The sequence below is a fragment of the Chelonia mydas genome, chromosome 11, assembly GCF_015237465.2.
Source record: "Chelonia mydas isolate rCheMyd1 chromosome 11, rCheMyd1.pri.v2, whole genome shotgun sequence".
In the NCBI taxonomy this organism is placed as follows: Eukaryota; Metazoa; Chordata; order Testudines; family Cheloniidae; genus Chelonia; species Chelonia mydas.
Window position 1 is genome coordinate 38,494,216 of NC_051251.2, and position 26,984 is coordinate 38,521,199.

At 40.9% G+C, this 26,984-nt stretch overlaps 2 protein-coding genes across 10 annotated transcripts; one reads left to right on the top strand and one right to left on the bottom strand.

The window, feature by feature from the left end:
* The first annotated feature begins 4,259 nt into the window (after positions 1-4,259).
* On the top strand, positions 4,260-17,235 carry SSB (small RNA binding exonuclease protection factor La). Of its 4 annotated transcripts, none has more exons than XM_037912168.2 (13): positions 4,288-4,416; positions 8,604-8,677; positions 10,176-10,250; positions 12,081-12,184; positions 12,357-12,531; positions 12,771-12,878; positions 12,987-13,087; positions 13,304-13,375; positions 13,463-13,505; positions 14,320-14,460; positions 15,243-15,429; positions 15,603-15,737; positions 16,774-17,235. In XM_037912168.2, exons 3-13 carry the CDS (start codon positions 10,185-10,187, stop codon positions 16,869-16,871), a joined length of 1,230 nt encoding a protein of 409 aa, XP_037768096.1. In that variant the 5' UTR covers positions 4,288-4,416; positions 8,604-8,677; positions 10,176-10,184; the 3' UTR covers positions 16,872-17,235. The 4 variants fall into 4 exon arrangements, with proteins under 4 accessions (XP_037768095.1, XP_037768096.1, XP_043381595.1 ...); XM_043525660.1 differs by lacking the exon at positions 8,604-8,677 and adding an exon at positions 5,894-6,034 and having other exon boundaries at positions 4,295-4,416; XM_037912167.2 differs by lacking the exon at positions 8,604-8,677 and having other exon boundaries at positions 4,260-4,416.
* Positions 16,872-26,918, bottom strand: METTL5 (methyltransferase 5, N6-adenosine). 6 transcript variants are annotated; one of them, XM_043525662.1, is made up of 8 exons: positions 26,800-26,916; positions 22,651-22,770; positions 21,799-21,913; positions 21,101-21,282; positions 20,453-20,535; positions 19,863-19,914; positions 18,923-18,972; positions 16,872-16,986 (listed from the first exon to the last, which is right to left on the bottom strand). In XM_043525662.1, exons 2-8 carry the CDS (start codon positions 22,754-22,756, stop codon positions 16,933-16,935), a joined length of 642 nt encoding a protein of 213 aa, XP_043381597.1. In that variant the 5' UTR covers positions 22,757-22,770; positions 26,800-26,916; the 3' UTR covers positions 16,872-16,932. The 6 variants fall into 6 exon arrangements, with proteins under 6 accessions (XP_043381597.1, XP_027674863.2, XP_027674865.2 ...); XM_027819062.3 differs by having other exon boundaries at positions 26,687-26,901; XM_027819064.3 differs by lacking the exon at positions 26,800-26,916 and adding an exon at positions 23,751-23,795.
* Between the last annotated feature and the right edge of the window lie 66 nt (positions 26,919-26,984).

Consider the following 26,984-nt stretch of genomic DNA (forward strand, 5'->3'; position numbering starts at 1 on the left):
CACAGGAACACTACTGCATGCCACAAACCTTGAGTTAAGTGCTTAAACCCCTACAATAAATGGGGAGAGAGAGGTGCCTTTTAGATTGTAAAGTGTGCAGCGTAGACATAGCCAGAGTGTGAGGCAATAGTGCATAAAATCAGGTAGGCGACAGGTGCCTAAAGTGAGGATGTAGTGTGCATGCCCTGAAGAAAAACTTACCTACTGAATGGGTTTAGATAGTAGCCGAGCGGTACCTAAAAGCAGAACTTGTGTACCTAGGCACTCTTGTAGATGGTACCCAAAGTGCCTAAAGTAACAATTTATATATTGATTTCCTTAACCTTTCAATTATAGGTAGCCCCTAAAATAGCTAACACTAGCAAGTACACGGTCAGCTAAAGAGATGTGACTTTTTTTTTAACTTGAGAGTATCTATTAAAACTCATTAAATCATGTCTGTGTAAGCAGTGGGACCAGAGATCAACCATCTGTCTTTATTCTACTAGAATAGAGTCAACTGTGATTTGCTATAGAAGCCTAGAAATGTAAGGCTGGAAGGGACATTGAGAAGACCTCCAGTCCATTCCCCTATGCTGCAACAGGACCAAATGAAACTAGACCATCCCTGACAGGCATTTGTTTAACCTGTTCTTAAAAACCTTGAATGATGGGGATTCCTTTGGAAGCCTATTCCAGAGAGAAAGTTTTTCCTAAATCTAATCTAAATTTCCCTGGCTGCAGATTAAGTCTATTACTACTTATCATACATTCAGCTGAGGTGCAGAACTGATTGCTGCCCTCTATAACAGCCCCTAACCTATTTGAAGACTAGTCTTGAGACAAGATTGAAGTAGGACCTGATAAACATGCCATGTGTAGTTTTTTGTTTGTTTTAACACCCCCCCCCGACCCCCTTCCCCCCCGGGGCAGGTTTTCTTAAACCTTTTATCATGTTTGTTGCTCTCATCAGGAAAGATGAGGACAAATGGAAGACTCCAAATGCGTGGCCCCCAGAACTGGTCACAGTACTCCACCCAAGGCCTCACCGCAACAAAGAATGGGCCAATTATCTCCCATGTTTTACATACTGGGCTTTTAACTGTGACCTCCGTGAGACCAGGACCTCATTAAGTGGCAGGATATGGCTGGGAGAGCTGTCAAACACCTTTTGTCATACCCAGTTCAGTTTGCTACTACACTGCAATAAAAGACCCAGGCTTGCTCTATGCTAGCTACTTACATCAGTATATCTATGTTGCTCAGGGGTGTGGAAAATCCACACCTGAGTAAGTTATACTGACCTAACCCCCAGTGTAGACCATGCTATGTTGATGGGAGAGCTTCTGCTGCTAACATAGGTACTCCACTTCCCAGAGAGGTGGTAGCTATGTCAGTAGGGAAAAGCTTTCCTGTTAGTGTAGGTGGTGTCTTCAGTAAGTACTACAGCTCTGCCACTGCACTGCTGTGAGAGCTGTCAGCCCAGAGGCTGGTCTACTGTCTCAGGCTCCCAGAACTTGGGCTGTAGAGGTATAAAGTTACAATGTAGATGTTCAAGCTTAGCTCTGAGAGTGCGTGATGGAGGAGCGTTTTGGAGCCTGGGATCCAGCTTGAGCCCAAATGTACACAAGTGGGGGTCTGCCAAAACAAATGAGAGCAGGGCTGCTGTTAGGCTCACTGAACCCCAGAGCAGAATGCTGAAGCCTGAGCCCTGCTATGTGGTTCTGAAACCTGAGCAACTTAGCTTCATGGGGCCCCAGGCAATTGCCCTGCATGCTAATCAAATGCTGGCCCTGGCTTTTAATCTACTGGATATGCATAAAAACAGTTGTGGCCTGGATGGTATGTGCCTTTTTTTTTATAGCATGTTGGAGGTGGCTGAGAGAGGCAGAGAACCCCTGGTCTACACCACAATTTTTAGACCCCCAAGCCCCAGGAGCCTGAGTCAGCTTACCTGGCCTCTGAGACCTGGTGCTATATGGTGGTGTGTGGTTTTTTTTGTTTTTTAAATTGGACTAGATCTAACCCTACCCTAGAGTCCAGCTACCCAATTTTGTTCCCACTGAAGTCTTAGTACCTGGGAACTTCCATGGACTACAGGTTTAGCTAACAGAATGTTTTAAACTCCTTTGCCTTTTCTGCACTAGAGCTCCCATCAATTTTTAAAAAAAAGTGCTATCCACTGTGTCAAGGAAATGACCTTCAAACTAATTTATCTGAACTGTTTTACAATTCGCTTGGCTAATGCAGTTTAATTGCAAATATAGACCAAACTTAACTTTTTGCTCAGAGAACAAAAGTGACTATTAAAACAAACAAACAAAGGACATGTTTGAATCCACTGAAATATTAATACCACTTTTGAACACATTTTTTTACAAAAATTAACAATGTAATAGATCTAAACTCTCAGTTATTGTTAATACATGAATTTCAAAAATTGAGATCTAAGAAACAACTCACATTAATTAATTTAATTAATTATATATATGAATAAGGAAATAAGACTAATGGTCAGGAACTATACAAGACCTGAAGTAATTTATTTAACGCGCACGCACACACACACACAGGTGTCTCTTCCTTTTCCTCCTCTCCCCCACCCCCCCAATGTGTTTAAAGCAGCCCTGCTGGGCTTCTTTTTTAAACTCTTTATTTAGGAAATTTTAACAAGTTTACTTAGTTGGCAAGGATTAGTATCAGAAACAAAATGATCATTACAACAGCTTGCTTTTGTTTACTTTATTCCTGTGTAATGTCTCTAATCAGATCTTTTTAACAGGCTGGTACCATATTACAGAGTGATCCACATTATGGATGTTATGTGACATTTTTAGTGACTGAGTGAAATTGGAACATACACATTTAACAGAGCAGGAATGTATATCAAATGTTTTTTAAATACTTGGACAGGTACCTTTTTTTGGTAGGTGAATGTACTTGAGTATTGAATAAAAGAAACCACATATCTAACGTTCTCTTTTGCTGGGTAGATAATTGGTGTTAATTTTTCCATAACCACAAACAAAAGCAAGTCTGTTTTAATAAGTATTTTCTTAACTTTTTGCTGTTAATTGAAGTATAAGATTTTTAGACTATTAATTTAAAAAAAAACCCAACCCATTATTAGGATGCTGCTTAGAGCTAGCAATCTTGTGTTTAAAGGTCTTGGCTCTTTTCCCAGCAAAAGAGTGTAGTAAGATTTTACTAACTGCAAAAATTTAAATGCAGTTGACTAAAGCTATATACATCTAAGGATTCTAGGAAAACTGAAAGAAAACTTCTGAATGTAAGAGAGTGGTTGTGTTGTTCTTATTGAACTATAGAGTCTCATTATACCTGGCACTGTTTATTGTAAAAATAAATTCAAAGTGTGAGACAGGAGCAGTAGAGGCTGGCCACTTGCAGCTTTTTATGTTGCTCACATGAATCAGCAATATGGCAGAAATTCCCCACTTTGTGGCACTTACAAATGAGGCATGAGCCTGACTGCAGGAAAATACTGAAAATAGAATATTGCAGGCAACTCCTGAATTAAGTCTAAATGAAACATCAGCTAGACTGGGGTAGGGACCTGGAGAGCAAAGAGCCCACGAACAAAAAAATTGGTTCTGAGAATGGCATAAGGGGTTACTAAGTGGCTGGCGATTTGTATCCTACCCGTACTTGGGGGTTTCTCAAACCAAACCCTTGTCCCCCAAACACCTCTCTCAGGCCTTGCGGTCACGGAGGGATCGGGGTTGGATGCCTCAGGTGCATCATCCTCACACAACGTATTTTGGCCTTGGCCAGAGCAGGGAAGTTCTGCAGAGATTCCCCACGATTGCTAACAGCGAGTCAGCTCAACCCTCGTGTAAAGGGGCCGCTGGCGTTTTCACAGCGAGCGGGCCAACTCGCCCCGGCCAGGGTAGCCCGAGCGGGCCCGTTGTTGGCACTAGCTCGGGGCACGTCCACCCCAAGGAACCCGGCCCTGCCAGGCACGGTGAGGCTGAGGCAGGGTTCGCGCCCCGCCCTGAGGCTGGGTCAGGCAGGGCTGGGCAGCCTGTGCTGAGGGAGGGCGCCCCCCCGGGACCGTGCGGAGTGGACGGCGGGGCTGATCCCGGCATCAGCTTCCCTCGCGGGGGCGCAGCGGGCTCGGAGCCCGGGCGATGAAAGGCCGCCCCAGGCGCCTGGAACCAGCCTCGCCGACTCCACAGCCGCAGAGCGGAACCCGGCTCGCAGGCGGCCCGCTGCGAAGCACCGCCCCCTTCCCGCCCCGCGCCCCCGGAGCCCCACGTGAGGCGGGGCGGAGCCTGGGAGCCGCACGCTCGCGGGGGATGCTGGGGTTGCCCGGACTGGCGTCGAGCGCTCCGCGCAGCTTTTAAAGGCGGAGGGCGGGGCCGGCGGAACCAGAGGTCCGGGCGCGTGCGGTGCTACCCTAGCTAGGGTCCACGGCAGGTTTGTGGCTGAGTCGCGCGACGGGAGCCTGGAGCTGCCGCCCCCGGTGCTATGCGTAGCCTAGAGTCTCCCCCGGCCCGGGCCGCTACCAGCCCCACGTGCGGAGACCCCGGGGTCGGGGGCTGGGGTCGGTCCTCCGCCGGTGGCGGCTGCGTGCGGTCTGGCGGGTCCCCGCGACTCTGAGCTTTCGGTCTCTGCCTCATGCGGCTTCCTGCGCCGGCGTCTGCCCCGGGCCAGTGCCAGGGCCGCCTCGCGGGGCCTGGGCCGCTGTTCGTACAGCGCTGCCGCGTTTTCCAATAGGTGCGGCGGGCCTGGGCTGCGCTAGAGACGTAACCGTGTCTGAACCGGCGTGCGGCCAAACGGCACTACCGGGGCCGATAGTCCCGGCTGTGCAAACAACGAGCGGGAGCGTCGCTTCAGCTCCGCGCAGCGCCGGACTGGTGCGCGGTTAACGACGGCGCGCCCCCAGGGGAAGCGCTGGGGCCGTCTCGGCGCTACTGGGCTCCGGGGAGAAGCATCTTCGAGAACCGTGTGTTCGCCTAGCCCCTGGGGCTGTGGTGGGGAAGCCGTGGGGGAGCCCTGCCTGGCGTTAGTAGACTGGTCACTTGCCCCTCGAGAGAGCTTTAACTGTGTTGTTTAACGTTGGTCAGGATGGGTTTAGGTCTAAACCACATGGTGGCTGACACCCCAAGGGCTGCTGCTAACTTCTGCACTTGTGTTCCTGCCATATTACCTCTAGTGGAGCTGTACTGATCATAGCAGGGGTAGGAAGCTTCAAGTTCACGTGCTTTAACATGATTGCCCTTGTAGTGTAGATAAACTAAACTAAGCACTAAGGTTAATATGCTTGTATCAGTGCTTATAATGCAAACAGGGTCACAGATGTTGCCCACTTTGACTCTTCATTTATTTCCCTGATTTTAGTATTTCATATGGCACCCTGGCTGTTATGTTTCTGTGATTAATAATGCTACTGGATCTCAATCTCATGTCCTGTATGCTCTGGGAGTAAATGTATTAGCCTGAGCCATTTTGGAAAGCTATTAATGCTAACACTCTAACAAGGGTGTATGCTGACTCAGTTTTACAGAGTAAAATTAGGCCTCTGTCTAACCACTGGCTGGTTAGTAATAGTGTTTCAATATGGTCGGGCTAGTCTACTCTTGGGAGGCAAACTGTTAGTTGAATCCCTTTTATGCCAACAGCTTCATTAGTAGTGTGGATGGGACCCAAGTGCATTGGCTGTAACCAGTCGCATTCGCTATAGTATACAATATAGCCTGAGACGTGAGCCTGCTAGGCAGGGATGAGTGGACAACAAAGAATCTCTAACGTCTTGGATAATAAAAACGATCTGAATGCATCCGATGAAGTGAGCTGTAGCTCACGAAAGCTTCTGCTCAGATAAATTTGTTAGTCTCTAAGGTGCCACAAGTACTCCTTTTCTTTTCTTTTTTTTTTTTTTTTGCAAATACAGACTAACATGGCTGCTACTCTGAAACCTGTCATCTTGGATAATGTAAATCTGTGTTTGTCTAAACCAGAAAGCTTTACAACTTGAACTATATCAGTATACCTTAAAGCAGCAGCCCCTGGGCCCCTTTTAGCGTGGACACAGGTATTCTGGTATAAAAGTGAATATACTGGTTTGGGAACTGAAATAAACTGTATGGTACAAGGCACTCTTATCCTGGTAAAATGTAAATGTAGACCAGCCTTTACTAACTCCAATCACCTACCATATATCTTTATGCTGTAATGGTTGACCATAGGATTTTCTCCTCTGATCTGCCCGAACCATTTATTGACATGACAAGATTGTGTTTGCTATCAGAATTGTTTTAGTATAAAACCATTGGCAGCTTGCCCAGATAAAAGGCCCCATCCTGGTTTCTAATCAGAATCTGTCCAAAAGTGCACATCAAGTCTGCATATTAAATTCTGTATGAGGCCTTAATGTGAACTTGTTGCTCATGCACCATTGTCAAGTGTAAACTGAAAAAGTAGTCAAGGAACATCAACTAATTTTTGATAGTGGTAAAAGCACCTATCTTAACACAACAAGGTTGTCTACAGACTCAAGATTTTAAAAGTGCAGTTGAATGAAAGAATATGGAGTAGACTAAATGGAAGGATTAATAAAGACTTGTTAACTTAAGTCAGCATAGCTACATTGGTCATGGTATAGTTATGCTGACCTAACCCTCAGTGTAGACACTGCCATATTGATGGAAGAATGCTTCAGTCGATGTATCAACCATCGTTCAGGGAGGTGATGTTTCTACAGGGATGGAAAAAATCCCTTCCTTTGGTGTAGATGCATCTGTGCTGAAGGTATATGCTGGCATAACTATGCCTGTTTAGTTTCCAGAGATCCCTAATGGAATTGCAAATTTTGAGATCAGCATGTTTTAACTAACATAGTGGAGTATTATGTTAGTTACTCCTGTGAAAGGAGTAGCATGCAGCCAGTGCATTCTGTGGCCAGGGAAATCGTAGCCAAGGAGCTAGAGATAGCGGAGGAAGAGAACTGGGCTGTGGTACACAGAGGAATTTGTTTTTTTTAAAAACCACAGAAATTAAATAACTCTCTTAAGGAGTAAGATTGCCCAGTGCTACCTCAGCCACTCTTCACATTCTGAAAAGGCATAACTTAACTCTTTCTTCTTCTTGTGCTATCTCCACAATGTAACCTTAACTCTGTCCTCTTTGCATGTTGTCTTAATACACCAATAACACACCCATTAGTATGCTACCTTTACAGATTCTCAGAGACTTTAAGGCCAGAAAGGACCATCATGATCATCTAGGCTTACCTCATGTGCGTTGCAGGCCACAGAACATCACCCACCCATTCCTATAGAAAGGCCATAACTTCTGAGTTACTGAAGTCCTTAAATCTTGGTTACAGAGAAACCATCATTTACTTTAGTTCAAATCAGCAAGTGACCTGTTCCCAAATTGCAGAAGAAGGCACTTCTCCCCACCCCCAGGCCTCTGGCAGACTGACCTGTGGAAAAATTCCTTCTGGATGCCAAATATAGTGACTAGTTAGACCTTAAGCATGTGGCTGAGGCCAACCAGTCAGACACCTGGGAAAGAATTCTTTGTAGTAACTTGTAACCCGCCCTATCTAGTATCCCATCTCCAGCTGGTGGAGATATTTGCTAATAACCGTTAGAGAGCTCATACGCTATTGTAGGTAATCTCATCATATCCCCTCCAATAAAGCTCAGTCTTAAAATGAGTTAGGTTTTTTGCCCCGCTACTCCCCTTGGAATTTCACTCTTCTGATGGTTAGAAACCTTCATCTAATTTCAAGCCTAAACTTGTCGATGGCCAGTTTCTATCCATTTGTTCTTGTGCCAACATTGGCCCTTAACTTAAATAACTCCTCTCCCTCCCTGGTATTTATCTCTCTGATTTATTTATAGAGAGCAATCAGATCTTCCCTCCTCCTTTGTTTTGTTAAGCTAAACAAGCTGAGCTCCTTAAGTCTCCTCTCATAAGGTAGGTTCTCCATTCATCTGATCAGCCTAGTAGTCCTCTTCAACTGTTCCAGTTTGAATTCACATTTCTTAAACATGGGAGAATAGAATTGCACACACAGTGCCTTGTATAACGGTAATAACACTTCTATCTCTATTGGCTATATCTTGCCTGGGGCATCCTAGGATTGCATTAGCCTTTCTCACAGCATATTTGGTGGCTCATAGTACTGTAATGACCAATATACCAAGGTTTTCTTCTCTTCTGTTGCTTTCAACCATTACATTCCTAGCTTACAGCAAAAATGTTTTTTTTAGTCACAAAGTGCATGACTTTGCACGATTAAATTTCATCCCATTTCTATAAGTCCAGTTTCAAGGTCATCCAAAACTAGGCTATTCTGGTTCTCTGTATTGGCAGCAAATCTCAACTTTCTATCATCGGTAAATTTTATTAGCACACTCCCACTTTTTGTGCCAAGGTTATTAATGAAAATGTTCAATAAGATTGGTCCCAAGACTGATCCTTAAGGAACTCCACTAGTAATCTCCCTCCAGCCTGACAGTTCACCTATCAGCATGACCCATTGTAGTCTCCCCTTTAATCAGTTCTTTATCCACCTTTCAATTCTCATATTAATCCCCGTCTTCTCCAATTTAACTAATTTTCCATGTGGAACTGTATCAAATGCTTTACAGATGTCCAGGAAGACTGGCTCTACTGCATTTTCTTTGTATAGAAAATCTGTTATCCTCTCAAGAAAAGAGATCAGGTTGGTCTGGCATATCTACCTTTTGTAAAACTGTACTATATTTTATCCCAATTACTGTTTACTTCAGTCCTTAATTACTCTCTTTTAAAAATTGTTCTAAGACCTCGCTTACAATTGAGGTCAAACTAAAGGGCTTGTAGTTTCCCAGATCACTTGCCCCCTTCTCCCCTTCTTAAATATAGGTACTGTATTTTGCAAGTCTCCAGTCATAAGGTTTGATTTCCAAGTTTATGGATTCATTAAAAGTTCTTGCTATGGGCTTGCAGTTTCATGTGCCAGTTCATTTGGATGGAGATTATCTGGGCCCCCTGATTTGGTCCAATTAAAACTGAGTTTGGCTTCCACCTTGGATGTGGTAATTTTTACTTCTGTATCCTTGTTCCCGTTCAGCATCCTGCCACTGCCCCAGATCTCATTACCCTTATTGAAAATGGACGGAAAGTATTTGTTTAGGTGTAGTGTTTAGTTGCATTCTCACTGCATTATAGCTTCAGTGCCAGCAGCACTTGAGCTTTCAACCCATAACCCTGACAAGAAGCTAGCCCAGCTGGAGCTTAAAGCACCACTTAACTTGAGCTAGAAGTTTGTATGGATGCAATTTGGGTTATACAGGCAACACCTGGGTTATACCTTGAGCAAACAGTGCAATAAAGACAAGCCCTCATAGGGGACAACAAACCCCTTTCTATAGGGAGCACCAGAAGAGGCTGGGTTTCTACTGTACGGTGCTCTGATGCTTCTGCTTCCCTCTTCAGAGTAGTCAATGACCAGCTTCTTTCAAACTGGAAGATGAGGCAGGGTTAGGAATTGTAAATAACTTCATCGTACTCCTTAAAAGGTAGTCTAACCCAGGGTTTCTCAAATGCAGTCACGTGACCACCAAGGGTTTTTCTTGAGGCCACAACCTCCTGGGTGAGACTGGATTTTATTAAAATTCGTGTCAACATGATGGCATCAGACTTCCCCTGTGATGAAGTTTTCTAAGCACTAGATGGCTAAATGCCTAAATCACTGTTGTATGCAGTATAGTTGTAGCTGTATCTGTCCCAGGATATTAAGAGAGACAAGGTGGGTGTGAGGTATTATATTTTATTGGACTAACTTCTTTGAGTGAGAGACACAAGCTTTTGAGCCCCACACAGCTATTCTTCAAACCTGAAGGTATTACCTTATCCACCTTGTTTCTCTAAATCACTGTTGGAAAGAAGTGAAATTGCTTTGTTTTTTTACAGTGGATAATGCTGCATGTTGATTTGATACTTTAAGTCTCATACACATTTTATTTATTTTGCATTCTGACTAACTCCTAACTAAGGTTCTGAGTTCATGTTCTAAGTTGATTAGATGTCTTAAATGTATAAAGAATGTCAATTTTATTTTATATGATCTGGCTGTTGCCCAAAATTAGGGATTTCATTTGATGAGTTTCTAGTTTCTTGCAAAGTTTATGGTGAAGCAACAATACTAAGTAATATCAAACTCCGGTTTGTGAATACAGGTGGCCAAAATGGCTGAAAATGGAGAGGGTGAAAATATGTCTAACCTGGAAAACAAAATCTGTCAGCAAATTGAGGTATGTTTATTTTAACACTGGATGCTAAATCAGTTTCTCTCATTAGCTAAACTGTTAATCTTCTTAGGTATTCTAAACAAAAATGCTAAACCTAGTATTTAAACTTCAGTCTTCAAAACTGGTTCTAGAAATGCTTGTCCGTGGTTCCATGACAGTGTTCATTCTGTGAATTTACTAACAACTTAAATACTAGTCACCTTACAAACTGGCAAGTTTATGGACCGTTCAACCAAAATATTAACTTCTCTTATTGCAACTTCGGGAGTCATTCCCTATGCATGCAAATAGAGAAAGGTATGTAATATGTTACAATCTGAGCAAGGTTGTAAAGATGTCAGCTTTCTACTTGTTACATTTAAGTTCTTCAGTGTCTTGATTTTTATCTGCTGTGATGATATCATATATCAGTGGCTCTCAACCTTTCCAGACTACTGAACTCCTTTCAGGAGTCTGATTTGTCTTGCGTATCCCCACTTCACCTCACTTGAAAACTACTTGCTTACAAAACCAGACACAAAAATACAAAAGTGTCACAGCAAACTACTCCTGAAAAATTGCTTACTTATTTTTACTATATAATTATAAAATAAATTAGTTGGAATATAAATATTGTACTTACATTTCAGTGTATAGTAGATAGAGCAGTATAAACAAGTCATTGTATGAAATTTTAGTTTGTACTGACTACTTTAGTGCTTTTTCTGTAGCCTGATGTAAAACTAGGCAAATATCTAGATGAATTAATGTACCTCTTGGAAGACCTCTGTGTGCCCCCAGGGTACATGTACTCTTGGTTGAGAACTACTATCCTATACTACCCTGTAATTCTGTTTTTTTTAATTAGTAATTCAAATGTATTTTTTCCGACTAAAAACTAAGTTTGAAAGTAGTAGACATAATAGATTAGTAGAAGTGTCCTTGTAGCGCTTTCTTAATCCACTCATGTATTAGTAATGCTGGAAGTGTTGTGAAATTCAGAGTAAATGCTGGGGTGGGGGGAGAACTGCCATAACTAAAATGAGAAATCAACAGTGGTAATGTAACAATAAAGGTTAAATTCACATAGAAGTATAACTCGATTGATTAATATATGCACAATATAACTGATGCTGGTATAGAATGATCAATGAAATATTTCCATGTAGACTCTTGCAGCATAAAATGTTTGACATTTTGGATTATCACTTGTAGCAAGAGACTGCCCTTACAAACAACTCTGCTGGCTAATTCAGAGTAGGCCATGCAAATCCTTGAAGGAGCAGAACATTCTGTGGATTGTTGAACTGGGTCCAATTGAAATGAGAATGGTAGTAAAACTGGCAAAATAAAACCTCCAAAATAAAACCTAATTAGAAGCTTCCTGAAGGGAATATGAGTGGCCCATATAGATGGTATCCTACTAGGACAAATGCTACCTTTCATATATATTTTTTTTTTAAACTAAAATGTAAAGCCATCAGGATACCAACTTTGACTAGTAATCAGACTAATTTGATCAGGTTGATGTCTAAATGCTATCAGAACAAAAGTCTCCATGTATTTGCTCAGCCAAGGCCATAGACTTTGTGTCTGAAACTACTGTCCCACTAGACAAGATCACTCTTTAGATGGTCAGCTACCTGCACTTAGATTTGGAGGAATTCCAGTTAAATGGAGAATTTAGAAATTCTGAAGTTAGATATCTGCATAATTGAGTTAAAGATAACTCCTATGATACTGGTGTAAAGGGGGATGCCAAACTTCCATTGGCTAGTTCATTACTGCATCAAGTCTCCATCAAATTATCTTATGCTTCAACAGTCTAGGACAAATCTGTCTTTATTTTCGCAGTACTATTTTGGTGATCACAATCTACCAAGAGACAAGTTCCTAAAGGAGCAGGTCAAACTGGATGATGGCTGGGTGCCTTTAGAAATAATGATCAAATTCAACAGGTAAAATGAAGTGCACGTAACCTTTGGTGGCTGGGTGCCTTCCAAATAACCATACTGTCTGAATTAGGGGCCATATGTCCTCAGTCTGTATGTACAGCTCAAATCCTGATTGAGTAATGCTGGGGTTGGAGTATGTGGACATGTTTTGATATACTGTGTTCTTTCTCCATAGGTTAAGCAGTCTCTCAAAAGACTTCAATGTTATAGTAGAAGCACTGAGAAAATCTAAAGCTGGACTTATGGAAATAAGTGAAGACAAAACTAAAATCAGAAGATCTCCAAGCAAACCCCTCCCTGAAGTGAATGACCAGTATAAAAATGCAATTAAAAACAGATCTGTATATATTGTAAGCTTTCATACTCTACTGCATTACTTTCAGTTTATTACTTAAAAGACTTTAACCCAAATGAAATTCTGATTCTATTGCTTAGGTTTATTTTAATATAAAATGAGGTGTAGCATAAGTTTTAAGCAACTGATTTGTATTTTTCAGTCACCATACTGGTTTGTAATGATACTTTCTTTAATTGGAATGTCATAGCTTCTGTTTCATGTAATTATTGGAAGTTCAATTTTACTTTGCAGAAAGGCTTTCCAACAGATGCAACACTTGATGATATCAAAGAATGGCTAGAAGGTAAAGGCTCAGTAGAAAACATTCAAATGAGGAGAACATTGAGTAAAACATTCAAGGTAATTGTGTATCACAATAACTGATGCTTTGCTAGCTATGAAAAACAGGCTACTAGAGAACATTCCATTAATCTATTTAATTCTTAATATTCCCCAATTATTCAATAGGGATCAATTTTTGCAGTATTTGATAGTGTTGAATCTGCTAAGAAGTTCACAGAAATACCAAACCAAAAGTACAAAGACACAGAGCTGATTGTGCTTTTCAAGTAAGTCAACTTCATTTATGTTTGAACAGATACCTGCATTGCCATATAGGTCCAATACTACTTGATTTGTGCAGGCTTTGCTGTTCCTCTGGAACAGTCTCAAATTATAAAGATGTTCTAGAGCGAGAAGTTTATTTGGCTACTACCATCTTCTCTCAGTAAAATAAAGGCTTTTTTTTATAGGCTGCATTAACTTAATTTATATCTTTATTGAAGGGAGGAGTACTTTGCAAAGAAGAATGAAGAGAGGAAACAAAACAAAATAGAGGCTAAAGCAAAGGCAAAACAGTAAGCTAGGCTCTTGTTTAATAAATGAAGCACCTTACCTTATTTAGTTAATTATATTCTAACCAACTCTGATCTGAACTCTTACAGGGAGAAAGAAGAAAAACAGAAGCAAGCAGAAGATGCTGAAATGGTATGTACCTCTTGAATGGTCTGGAAGGGTAGAATAAACAAGGTTACAATGAATCTACTTTGGTAATTGTCAAGTCTGTTTTGATACTGTATGCTTTCATATATCTGATAAGTAGTAAACCTACTTCTACCCTGTGTGTTTAGAGTAACCCTGTGATCTAACATATAGGTATAGGAGGGTGCAAAACATTACCCAAAATGTAAACACTCAGCTTGGAGTACCACTTTGCCTCCATAATCAAATCTGACCTTCCACTCAGAAGTACATTGTATTTTTTTCTCAAGGCCTAATTTTGTCAATTAAAAGATGTAATTTGCTTTTTACTGTATATAACAAATGTCACTGCACATGATTCCACAACTAGCACTGAATGGCTGGGAAATATGCCCAGGTAATATACCATATATGAAGAAACAAGGTGGGAGGGAAGAATGGCACGGATGAGCACTTCTAGTGGTACTGACAATATTTGTGCATAGGTTCACAAACTGGGGTTTCAGCCCCCAGGGCTAGTGGCACATGGGTATCAAGGGTTGTAAATATCCTGTGGAGAGTCTGGAAAAGGCTGAAAAAAGCAATGCTATGCAAGACTTCTAGAAACTTTTTTGTGCTTGGAGGTGCTTTGGTGTAAAAGTACGAGATATTTGGCCTGCTGGCAATACAGCTGGATCTGTATCACTTGATCTCTTCTCTGATCTCTTGCGGCAATCTTTTGAATACTGTCTCCTTAATACAGCGCCCTGAAACTCTGCACTTCAGTGCAAATCTCAAATTCTAGCTGCCTTATTTTTTAACAAAGTTCTCTTGTATTTAGAAATCACTGGATGAAAAGACAGGATGCTTGCTGAAATTCTCTGGCGACCTAGAAGATCAGACTTGCAGAGAAGATCTCCATGCAGTTTTCTCTGACCATGGAGAAATTAAATGGATAGACTTTGTCAGAGGGGCAAAGGAGGTCAGGAGGCTCTCAGATGAGATGTTACTTTTGTCTATGTGAAATTTGTCTGGTATCTGAATGCTGCTTAAGTGCCTGATGGTTAACTTAGCAATGGTATACTGCACCTTCCATTGGGGACTTGCAGAATGCAGAATTAGTTTATTTCTTCAGCTTTCTAGAGTAACTACTAATAGAAAGTGGTCTGAATAAAAGGTAAAAGCATTAATGTGACTCTCCTCCTGCAGAGTTATGCTTAGTCTATGGCTAAAGTAAGGACATGCTAACCTAGAGCCACAGAGGAGTGCACACTGATATGGGAGTTTGCATAAAACAAAGGCTAGACTAAAGATCTCAATTAAACAAACCAGTTATTAAATGCAATGTCACTGATTGCTGGGAGAGTAGAGAGAGATTATGCAGAGCAAACCTTGGCCTTTTTCTTATTCAACCATCTACGTGCTTAGCTAAGAATATCACTGTCCATACGAAGTGCACGTGCAGTTACCTAAGGGTTTTTAAAATCTGGGGGCTGGTATTTTTAGGCTCAAATGTTAAATTGACATGAATTGTAGGTCAGTTAATACTCATGAGTCTGAAAATGATGAAGCACTAAACCTGTTAATATGTAGGTTATCTTCAAAACCATATGGGCTAGAAATTTATTCTAAATGAGTTTGCAAACTGCAGCATCTGAGTCTGGCAGGAGACCTGGGGCTACCTGACGCTCCAGCTACAGTCCTGTTAATGCTTTTGCACTGGCAAGAGTCCATAATGCAAAGGGTGCTTGTTTCTGTGTTTAGGGGATTATCCTATTTAAGGATAATGCAAAAGAAGCACTGGATAAAGCCAAAGAAGCAAATAATGGGAACTTACAGTTGCGCAACAAAGATGTCATATGGGAGGTGCTGGAAGGAGATGCAGAGAAAGAAGCACTGAAAAAAATCATGGAGGGTCAGCAAGAATCATTAAACAAATGGAAAGCAAAAGGTGACTTTTTCCCTGACTGATTTGAATACCACTTGGATAACTTTCATGGAAGTTCTATTATATTAACGTGAACTTGTCAGATGGCGCATGCACAGAGTTGTATGATTTTAGATTAGTAAATGACTAATGCATGGTTCTTAAAAGGTCCTGAACTATCTTGTACAACTTGACAGGTCGTAAATTTAAAGGTAAAGGAAGAGGTGGCAAAGTACCCCAGGGCTCACAGAACAAAGGGAAAGTACAGTTCCAGGGCAAGAAAACAAAATTTGAGAGTGAGGATGAAGAAGGTGAAGAGAACACTAAAACAGGTAAGCTGTTTTGTGCATGAGAGGGAGTAGTTCACATGCTGCTGGGAAGCAACCCTTTGCAATGTCTGTGTGTATAGAGAGAAGACTGAACAAATAGTAGTTTCTTGTATTTTCTAGAAACTGCTCAAGAAATTTGAGATTTGCAAAATATGGTTTATCATATACTATTAAAGTTTTTGTTCCCTCCCAGCGCAGTTTTCCTGATCATTCAAATTTAGTCATGTTCACAGGGACACCTAACTGGTGCCTCTGTGGAGGTCTGTCAAATGAAGGACTGAATTGGTACAGAAACGGACATATTCCTCTGCAGCGTTGAACATTTACAGGGCAATTCAAAGCAGCTTTCAATGAAGAGATACTGTCCTTAGTCCTCCATTTGCTTAGCTCTACACAGCTGTTATAGTAAATTAATCATTCATATTTTTCCAAGTAAATGAATACCCTTACCTCAGTATGGTAGAAGAAACCTTTGTCTGTTAGCCATAGCCTAGAGCAGTGGTTCTTAACTCTTCCATATTGTGGGCTGTCTTCCCTTCCTGTTGAGATTTGGTGCCTGACTCCAAAAGGAAAAATACGGTATCTTCCATCGTTGTTTGAAGTGTTGTGGTAGCTGTGCTGGTCCCAGGATACTAGAGAGATGAGGTGGATGAGGTAATATCTTTTATTGGACCAACTTCTGTTAATCCAATAAAAGATATTACCTCACCTACCTTGTCTTTCTAAATGACCAGTAAGTACTGTTGTTGTTTTTCAGACTGGAAAAGTTCTGGGTGCTCCTGTTTAGTTAGTTCCCCCTGCTATGTGGTCCAAAGCCACTGGAAACAAGTCATGAATGGGTGATGCATCATTGTTACATAGTAGCTGTGGATCACCTGGAATTGTTCCACAGGCAATATGTGAAGTACTAATTTCAAGGCAACCTGTTCATATGTAGCAGCCTGAAAGATTGAATGTCTTGAGCTGGATAGGAACAGTCTTGAAAGTAATATCAAACTTCACTAGTCCCATAAGTGTCTGTCTATATTAACTCTTACAGGGCCAGCAAGTCCCAAGAAAAGACCACTAGAAGAGACTGAAAAAGAAGAACCTGCATCAAAACAGCTGAAAACAGAAAATGGAGCTGGAGATCAGTAATACAGTTTTAAAAAGCACTGAGTTTTTATTAATCCATTTTAAATAGGTTTTAAGACAGTCCTCAGTTTGGAAGTTTTTCAAAGGAAAACCTTATTAAATCCACTTCAATATCCACCTGTAATGAGAGGAAAGCTTTTTTTATTTTGTGAATTTTTTTTCCCACAGATGCATGCTTACTTTAACATGCCAACTTGGGTATTTTTTTATATTTATAGTTTTGCTTATACTGTCTGATCCTCTCAGTATTTCTCGCATTTGAGTCAAATGTATAAAGGGAGGGTCTATCCCTGAATCTGACTGTAATTTTGAAGTTGTATGAAAAACACCAATAAAATTCCATATTTAAAAATCATGGACCATTGAATGCTAGCTTCAGACTTATTAATGTTAGTGGACAGAACTCTTGTCAAAGCACAGATATGTGCACACTACTTCGTCTGTAGATAGTCAAACTATTTCCTGATTAGCATAAGGATCGCTTCAGTGGGATAAAACTCTTTTAGTCCCTCACTGTGGGGAAGATATCTAGCCAAATGCAACTCCAAGTGGTACATACACAATCAAAACTTCCACTGATACTACAATTTTTGGTCTCTGACTCTGCCTTCATGTTACATCTAGTCTCATCCAAGCCTTGCATCTTATTTCCAGGTTACTGCTGAACTATACCGTCTTTCTGATCAGACTCTTATCCAGGTCCTCCACTCTGTGTGACTTCTGTGACCTTCCCTTTAACCTTCTTGGCATCCACCTTGTTCCCCTTGGATCCATTCTAAATGCAGCCTGTTCTAACCAGGTGATCATCTCCTCTCCTTCCAAAAAAACAACTAACCCAAAACATATACTGCTTCCACTTTGTGAACTACAAAGTTTTGGTCCTTATTTATAACTCATATCTTACATCACTTACTGCTGCTTCTGTTTCCTACTCTGCCATCCCTTAACTGCCTGTTCCCACCAGCTCTTGATTGCTTTTGTCCACGCAGCCCTTATGCACGGTACACCCTCACACTCGTCCAAAGCCATGACCCTTCCTTTAACAGTAAAATCCTGGCCCCTTCTGAAGTCAAATGGAATTCTGCTATTGCATTCAATGGGGGCAGGATTTCACCCCAGTCAATTGTAGGTGGGAGCAAGTAGAGTTTAGAGCGGGGTGGGGAAACTTTTTGGCCAGAGGGCCACATCGGGGTTGCGCAACTGTATGGAGGGCCAGGTATGGAAGGCTGTGCCTCCCCAAACAGCCTGGCTCCTGCCCCTGCTCAGAATCCCTGACCCATCCAACCCCCCCCAACTTGACCCCTGACAGCCATGACCCCATCCACACCCTCGCCCCTAACGGCCCACCCCCATCCAACTCCCCCTGCTCCCTGACTGCCCCTCGGGACCCCCTGCCTCTTATCCAATGCCCCCGCCCCCTTACCATGCTGGAGCCAGCTGTGCTGCCCGACATGAGCAGTGGGCCAGAGCGCTGCGGGCTAGCCTCCCTGGCCGGGAGCTCAGGGACTGGGTAGAATGGTCCTGCGGGCCGTAGTTTGCCCACCTCTAGTTTAGACAGTAAACTTATTTGATACATGGAAACATGTAGCCTCTTGCACCCACTTGCTAAGTCTTAATTAGATTAATTCAGGGCCTTAGTATGGTAAACCATAGGCAAGATCTGAGCCTAAATGCTATGTAATACACACACAATCCTTCAATAGAATTCTTTATGCTAGAGGTACTAACTACAGTGGTCTCCACCCATCTAGAAGAGGGTTAGAGACAACTTAACTTTTCTGGAATGTTTCTACTCCACCAACTTCAATTATACCCTAACTTGCTCTGTAACAAAGCACATGACATCAATCCTGAAACCAAATGAATTTGGTAACAATACTAAACTGAGTCACAAGTGCAGCTCTAACCCCTTTGTAGAGCGTCCAGCACACGATTAGGCACTACTCCAATGCAAGTTAAACTAAATTCAGACTTCAGTCTTAAACTAATAGCCAATTACCTCTAAATTTCAGATACAATTTCATAATTTAATATGGGATTAGGAAAATACTTACAGAAGACTTCTTATGAAACTTGTATGATGCTGGTAAATCATATCTAAGTTCTGTGAAGAGCATAGAGAACACCTGTCATACTAAAATCACTTAGTTGCTCAGTGGTGTTCGACAAACTGTACTGTACTACCTTGACCACTTTTTTTGTTGCCAGCAACTTGACTAAAACTATTTGGCTTTTCATTTATTCAGTCTCCGTCTCCCTGTTCTTGAGCTCTGGCCTGATTAGTGAATGCACATTAATACCAGAACAGGCATTTTCATATTAGCAAGTTTGTTTCTAGAAGGAAATTGCTACTAGATAACCATCACAAAACAAGTATGACAGTGAAGGAACTCTGCATTCTACTGTTGTATAAATATTGCATTATGTCTTTTTTCCCCCCTACATTCTTCACTCCTATGCCATTAAAGTAGGTCACAAGTCTTGAAACATCCACCAAAATTTGGAGATCAGAAAAATTGACAGCTCAAATTGAGGACTAAGGGAATGCAGGAGCAGTGAAAGGTAAAACTTGTTGACAATGCTTTGAGGTGGGGTCTGCTGCCTTCTCTGATGACAGAACTGCTCCTATTTCAGTACTAAATCTTGTCCAGTTAAGACCAAATTGGTGCAATTTTTGAGAAGTTTTTCCTGACTATATCCAGAATATTTGCTTTACTTTCTGATCAACCAGGACATCTTTCATCATTAGAGGTGTTTGTCCTGGGGGCAGAAGAATCTACAAAACTTCCTATTTCATTAGTTTAGACCTCTTTATCACTTGCTCCTTGTAGTTTGTTTTACCCCCCACTCCCCAATCTACCAGTTTTTCATCCCAATAGATCATATTTTTAAACGAGCTCCTCATGTGCTACATCTGAATAGTAGCTGGTCCTGGAGGCTATTACCAACTAACAGAGCATTTTATAAAAATATGTATGTACAAGATGATCTTACCTGCTATAACTTCCATCTTCACTTTCCATTCATCTGCTTTCTTTTGGATATGCTGAACATAAGAAAATAGTCCACGAACTTAGTTCCAATTAGTTTATGGCATTTTGAGGAAACCCCATTAAAATAGTAACTACTATTTAAAGAAAAGGAGTACTTGTGGCACCTTAGAGACTAACCAATTTATTTGAGCATGAGCTTTCGTGAGCTACAGCTCACTTCATCGGATTTTAATAGTAACTAAGATGTTTTATATTTTAAGTGTACTTGAGTTTTGAGTTGAAGTATTAATCTGTCTGACATCTACATTCTCCTGCTTCAAGGCGAGTATTCTGCCTTAAGTCATTCTCACACCAAGTAATTACTAAGGCTCCAAAGACAGAACTCCAACCAGAGGGTCCTTTTTTTTTAAGATGTATGTATACCCACTCAAATATTAAGCACTATAAATTAAGTATCTTAGTTTTCAAACACCCAAGGCACAGGCATTCATCTTGGCTACTGAATCCATATTTGATTTTACAGAAACAGTGGAAGATTAGAGTGCCACTTACAGCTGCTTAGTGCTTAATTGGCTGAAGTCAAGGACTTACTTTTCGTGTTGAAGTTTTGTGTAGGGAATATACAGCTGTTTGTGCCATTTGCAAAGCTACCTTCAGAAAAGTCATATCCATTCCTGTAAAAAGAGGATCCAAGCTGCAGTTAAAGCCTTATTTGTCTGCATTTATTTAAAGTCTTAAATTCTTTAATTTCATGCTTAGGTGTCCTTACTTTTCTATAAAGGGAAAAGACAGCATAATTTTAAACCTAATAATTGCAGTTATGCTTGCTAGCCTGTACATTTTGAAAAGCAGCGTTGAGTAAATAAAGGCACAGAAGAGAAGGTGTGTATTTCCATATTTTTCCTAATTGTGGTGTCTAGCATAGGTGTAGATAAGTTTAATTGTATATAGCAATATACAAAAGAACTACTAGTTCAACTAGTTATTAAAGGCCAATTATCAAAACTTTAACACCATTTCCTGAAATGATTCAACTTAACCAAGGACTTTACATATGGCTCACATGTGGATGTGGCTACGTCACAAAATGGGCAAAGGAGTAACTGTCTCTAAGATCCCATATAGAATAGCAAAGGTTTTGCCACTTTTAAAATTTGTTAGCAGATGAAGATTTCCTTTATAATATTTCATTCTTAAAAGTAAGTAGGAGTATTATAATTGCTTTTTAGAATCACCAACCTTTATTATGCTTAGTACCAAAAGGAGGATTCATGATTACTGTATCAAAAGTTTTTGACGTTCTGGCAGCCAAAGAACATACATCGCACTGAATCATGTCAATATTTGTGAGCTCAAACTCTTCTGCATTTCTACTAAATATTTCCAGGGCATCTGCATCTACGTCAAACCCCACACACAACCTGGAAAATGAAAAACAATCAACAAACTGCAGTATTTTTACTTTAAAAAGATGTGGTACATTTTCTTTTCAGAAGGCTCATTTCTAAACACAGTCATATTTGTTCCCACTCAAGTTCTGAGAGATGTGCCTAAAGCAGAACATTCTGTTATCTTCCTCATGAGTTAGAACAGTGATATATTTTAGAAGTAAATTACTAAAAGGAATGTAAGTAGTGAAGCTTTTTACTTATCCTGTTCAAAAAGTTATGAATAATAGTTTGGAGAAAAATATTTTCTAAATTATGAAGATGTTTCTAATAAATAATTCTCTATTTTAAATATAGAGGAATTGCCCCTCTTACTTGTCATTATTTGCATGCACATACAGTGGCTAGATCTACTAAAATGTGTGGTCATGCACCCATTTTTAGTTACCTAAATTAAGTACAGTTTAGCACTGGTCACATTCTTAATCTTATCTCATTTAATTCTATACTGGGAAAGAAACTAAGAGAACTTGGGTGTTAAACACCTACCCTGCTCCTAACATTACACTCCCGATGCTGAGTACACCACAACCACATCCTAGATCTGCAACCACCTTGTTTTCAATATCATCAAAAGTGTTGTGAATTGTATAAAGCATACATGCTGAAAAATAAGAGATTATAGGATAAGAACAAATAGGCAGTTGACAAGTCAATGTATTATTTTCTTTTGTCTTTCAGAAAGCTTTGAAGCAGATTCAAAATTAAGCAAGGACACATAGGCTACGGTAGATTATACAGGAACCAAGCTATACACAAATCTAGTGATCCCAGTAAAATACACATCCTTGTTTACGTATGGAAACAAAAAATGAAGAGTAAGAAAGAATCTAGATCATTGGTCTTACATGTTGGTCTCATATATACAGCAGTGTATTCTTTGTAATTATGGAAGGTGCACAAGGAAATTTTGTTTGTGATGGTCCTATAGTGGAAATGGTATTTTATAATTACTCAGATTGAAAGATCGATATTAAAACTAAGAGCCGTGTTTCTGTGTTCTTAATACCTGACGCAAACTAACAGTTCTTATCCATACAAATCAGAAAGTTTTCTGCAACCCACATCCTTAACTTTAAAATCCATTTATTAGATTTAATTGTTTGAGATATTAGAGACATTTACTGAAACAAATGCATTAGTGTTTCTCTTTAAGCTATCTCTGGCAATAATGCAAAAGCCTCTAATGAATTTATTACTCTCTCAGGACACACAAAATAAACATCTAGAAACAAAAAAAATTTAGATTTTTAAAAATTTTTTTTTTTACAGTTTAAGTATTGATACAGTTTTGGCAACAGAAAACTGAGAATCTACAACAATTTTATGTTTAATCTCTACCTGCAATGTGTGGTCTTGTTGGATACTGTTCAAGAAGTAATTTTGGATTTTCAAAATCATCAACTTGCTGAAGACGGCTTTCTAGTTCCTTAAGTTTTAACTTCATGTTTGTTTATTCAACTAAAAAAAAAATTAGTTTATAACCAGGCATAGTTTGCACTATTAAAATTGTTCTTATACATAAAATACAAAAACTTTTAAAAACTAATTAAAAATAAACATACATTAGAAAAAAAAACACATCCTGTTTCTCAGACTTACTTTTTTATGTATATAGCATACAAGCGTGACTTAAGAGATCATATAGTTGGCAAAAACCAAAACCAGCCCCCCTACAGTCCTGTTTGGCTAATGAGCACACTCCAATATTAACTTCAATGGCAGCTGCAGATGTTCAGTGCCTTGATGCATAGGCCCCATAGCTAATGCGATGTCTGCAAATCTAGCTGGAAAAAGTCATGTAAATATGATGTATCTGCAAGTTGACTCCTTTTTCCATCACTTAGCAATTTATCCCAGAACAAAAATTGAGTGCTGTGAACATTAATTAGTTAATGCTAGTAGGGGATTTGGATTAAATAAAGTTATATATAAATATTAACTGTAATAACATTGAGGTTAATTAAAAAAAAATTGTTCTGAAGCAGGTTTTCTGCATCCTCACCTGTCTGAAGAGCCAGAAAAATGAATCCTCTCCCTGTGGGGCTCTAGTGGCTCAACTACTCTCTAGGGCTACCAAAACTGAACTCTCTCCACAGACACCCCCCTGCCCATCAGCAGCGCTCCCTACCCACTGAAGTGGATTACCATCGCCTACCCACTTGGGTCACTGCCACAACCCCATCACCACGCACAAACGAAGGCCCCTCGCCTTCCCGTAGCGAGGGGAGCCTCACAGCGGGACAAAGTGCTGCTGTGAGCTGTGCGGCTGATTTCCTCCGCCGCAAAGCATGCAAGGCAGGGCGCTCCTGTCCTGGGGCTGCCTCCTGCGTCTTTGCACGGCACCCAGCGCAATGCCCATTCCCGGCCGCTCCCCGCCGGAGCCCAGGCTCGGAGACCGCCAAGCAACTGCTGCAGACCCCACCACCCCAAGCACCTACTTGCGCGCACCTCCTCTTCGCTCTACACAGTGCAGCAGTTTAACCCGTCCCCCACACATGCACATAAGAAACTGAGACCAGCGCTGTCAGTTCCACTCAGGTACTAGCAGCGTTGTACCCTGCCCAGAGCACCTTTCCTTTCCTGCTTTCTTGTGTGCATTGGTGGGGGTGTCCTCTTTGTGTCCCAGGCTATTAGAGAGACAATCTGGGTGAGGTAATATCTTTTATTGGACCAACGTCTGTTGGCCCCCGAGGCAAACTTTAAAGCCCTTGAATGGTTCCTTGAAATATGTGTTAAGTCAGGGGTTCTCAAACTGGGGGTCAAGACCCCCTGAGAGGGTTGCAAGGTTATTACATGGGGGGGTCAAGCTGTTAGCCTGCACCCCAAACCCTGCTTTGTCGCCAACATTTATAATAGTGTTAAATATATAAAAAAATGTTTTTAATTTATAAGGCGGGGGGGGGGGCGCACTCAGTGGCTTGCTATCTGAAAGGGGTCACCAGTACAAAAGTTTGAGAACCACTCTGTTAAGTACTTACTCGAACCCAGTAGTTCTCAAACTTTTCTATTGGAGACCCCCTGCACACAGCAAGCCTGAGTGCAACCCCCCCTTATAAATTAAAAACACACTTTTTATATTTAAGACTAAATAAATGCTGGAGGCAAAGTTGGGTTTGGGTTGGAGGCTGACAGCTCACAACCCCCACATAATAACCTCCTGACATCTGAGGGATCAACCGCCAGTCTGAGAACCCCTGTGCTAACCACTCTGTTCTGCCTGTATTTAGCTGACACTCTGAGTACATTTCCCAGACCTGAAGAGGAGCTCTGTGTGAGCACCATAGCTTGTCTCTCTCACCAACACAAGTTGGCCCAATAAAAGATATTTCCTCACCCACCTTATCTTCCCTGCTTTGCTCCTTCTAGACACAGCAGAAAGAAATGGAAGAGATCACCCTGTGAGCCTTTTAGCTGGCAGATGGAGAGGAACACTCTCCTCCTTTGCTGGTTTGTTTTCTCTCAGCTGAATTGAAATTGGGCTTTGTGAAGGATACATGATAACCACTCTTTGAGGATACACATAGGAAAAGGCAGCAAATGCACCTGTAACTGAGTACATATTCTTGCAAATGCACATTTGTGGGAGTTAAATACATCAAGATACTACTTTTTTCATTATTTTTCCAGCAAAGTGCAAATGTTAAATGTTTTGCAAAACACTTGCCAGGTACAGCTTTCTCTTTGCCCAACAGTTTACTGACCAATAAATGTCTGCAACATAATTCTAGTTCCAGTATTTCAAAGCAGTGACTCAAGAGCTATGAGGTAGATTTGAATTCCTCCCAGGTCACCATTTCCCTAGCAACCATCTCTTTATTCCATATCATAGCCGTTGCTTAGCACCAGATTTTAGTGACCAAAACACTGGCAGCTCCTTTGTCTATTAGAAAGACTGTCATCTTTTAATAGATTGGATTTAAATGTTTTTACACTCATTTGCAGTTCCTTCCTAGAATTCTGTGGAAAAAATATCATGCTGATTGCACATTATTCTTTGGGTTTTATGTTCCTAATGTACCAAAATACAAGATGCATTAGTTTACTTTACTGATGGAGTATGCCAGCAGGAGAGTTAGAGAAACAAGTAATATCTTTTAGTATCTTTTTCAGCTCTGTGACATTCTCAGTTCCTTGCCCAGACCTGAAGAAGAACCCTGTGTAGCTTGAAAGCTTGTCTCTTTCACTGACAGAAGTTGGTCCAATAAAAGATATTACCTCACCCACCTCTCTAATATCCTGGGACCAACGCAGCTACAACACTCCAAGCAGAGAAGCGGACAGCCCTAGAAATAATGTTGCAAAACCAGCAGAGGGAGTATCCACCTTGTTAGGTTTTGTTTATTTGTTTTGTTTATTTGGCAGGCCAAATAAAATGTAGGACTATTTTCGTTAAGGCAACATTTTTTTTTAAAAAACTTGTCGTCACTCAATAGTAAATTTAATTATAGAGCGAATATTGCTTCAAAAGTATTGCAGCCAACAGCTGTAAATTTAAAAATATTATAATCCTGAGGACTTTCCCCCTTAATCTGTAAAAATGTAGAGTCTTGTTCCTGCAGTTTACAGTGCAGAGCTCCGCACAGATACAGCAGTAGTCTGCTCTGTATTGTAAATTGAAGGATTGGCACCTATGGCTGCTCAAATTTGATTTGTGGTTTCATTTACTTAATAGTAAGAGTGTTTCTTCATTATTTATTTATTTTATTTTTAAGAGCCTAAAAATGCTAGCAATTTCACAAAACAAGTAGAGGCCTAAATCCAGCCTTTATCATTTTAATGGGATTACTCATGTGAGTAAACACATGCACAAGTGTTTGCAGGTTTGTGGCTTTACTGTTCACTTTTTATTCTCGGTTAACATTTCATTCAATGTGGACAATGAAAATAGGCTAGCCAGTTTCACTTTGGCTTCTAGTCATTTTTGTCTTTCAGCTTCGAAGGCAGGGCCCAGTTCCTGCAAGTTTATATACAGATTCATCTCTAGGGATGAACTTGCATATTAAGGGCCCCATTCAGCAATCACAACAGTGCAATGTTTAAATCCAAACAAAATGGCTTTTACTTGAAAATTAAAAATAATTAAAACATTTCTATTAGTATAGGTTTGTATAATCTTTCTAGAACTATTGTTTTTCTCCATAAATACCATGGCAGAATGCAAATGATACAACTATCCCAAGCGACCAGTATATATTTAAGTTTGGATGGGCTAGGATCACATAGAGGAGGTAATATTATCATCATTTTGGTCAAAACTTGTATCCATTATTTTTTCTTAAACAAACGATTACAGTGAAACCTGCACAAGGCACCTCCCTAAGCAATCTTCTGTCTTAAGCGCCTATCTCACAATATCACTGAAACCAGGGTTCACCTTATTTTGCGCTGAGAGTCTCAGATGAGAGACGCTGTAAATACCAGGCCAAACATGAGGATGGGGCTAAAGGACACGACAATGTCCCTCTTTAAGAGTTCCTGGGAAGTTTCCTCCGAGGGTGGCATCTGCCTAGGACGTGCTCATCAGCGCAGGGGCTGTGTGAGAGGCAGCAGGGTGCCTGAGAAAGGCGGGCGGCGGCGGCCCAAGACAGGGCCCGGGAGGAAGCGGAGGGGAAGGAGGGACAATGTCAGGAGGAGGCAGACGCAGGGCGGGGGGAACGGGCGTCTTGCGGCGG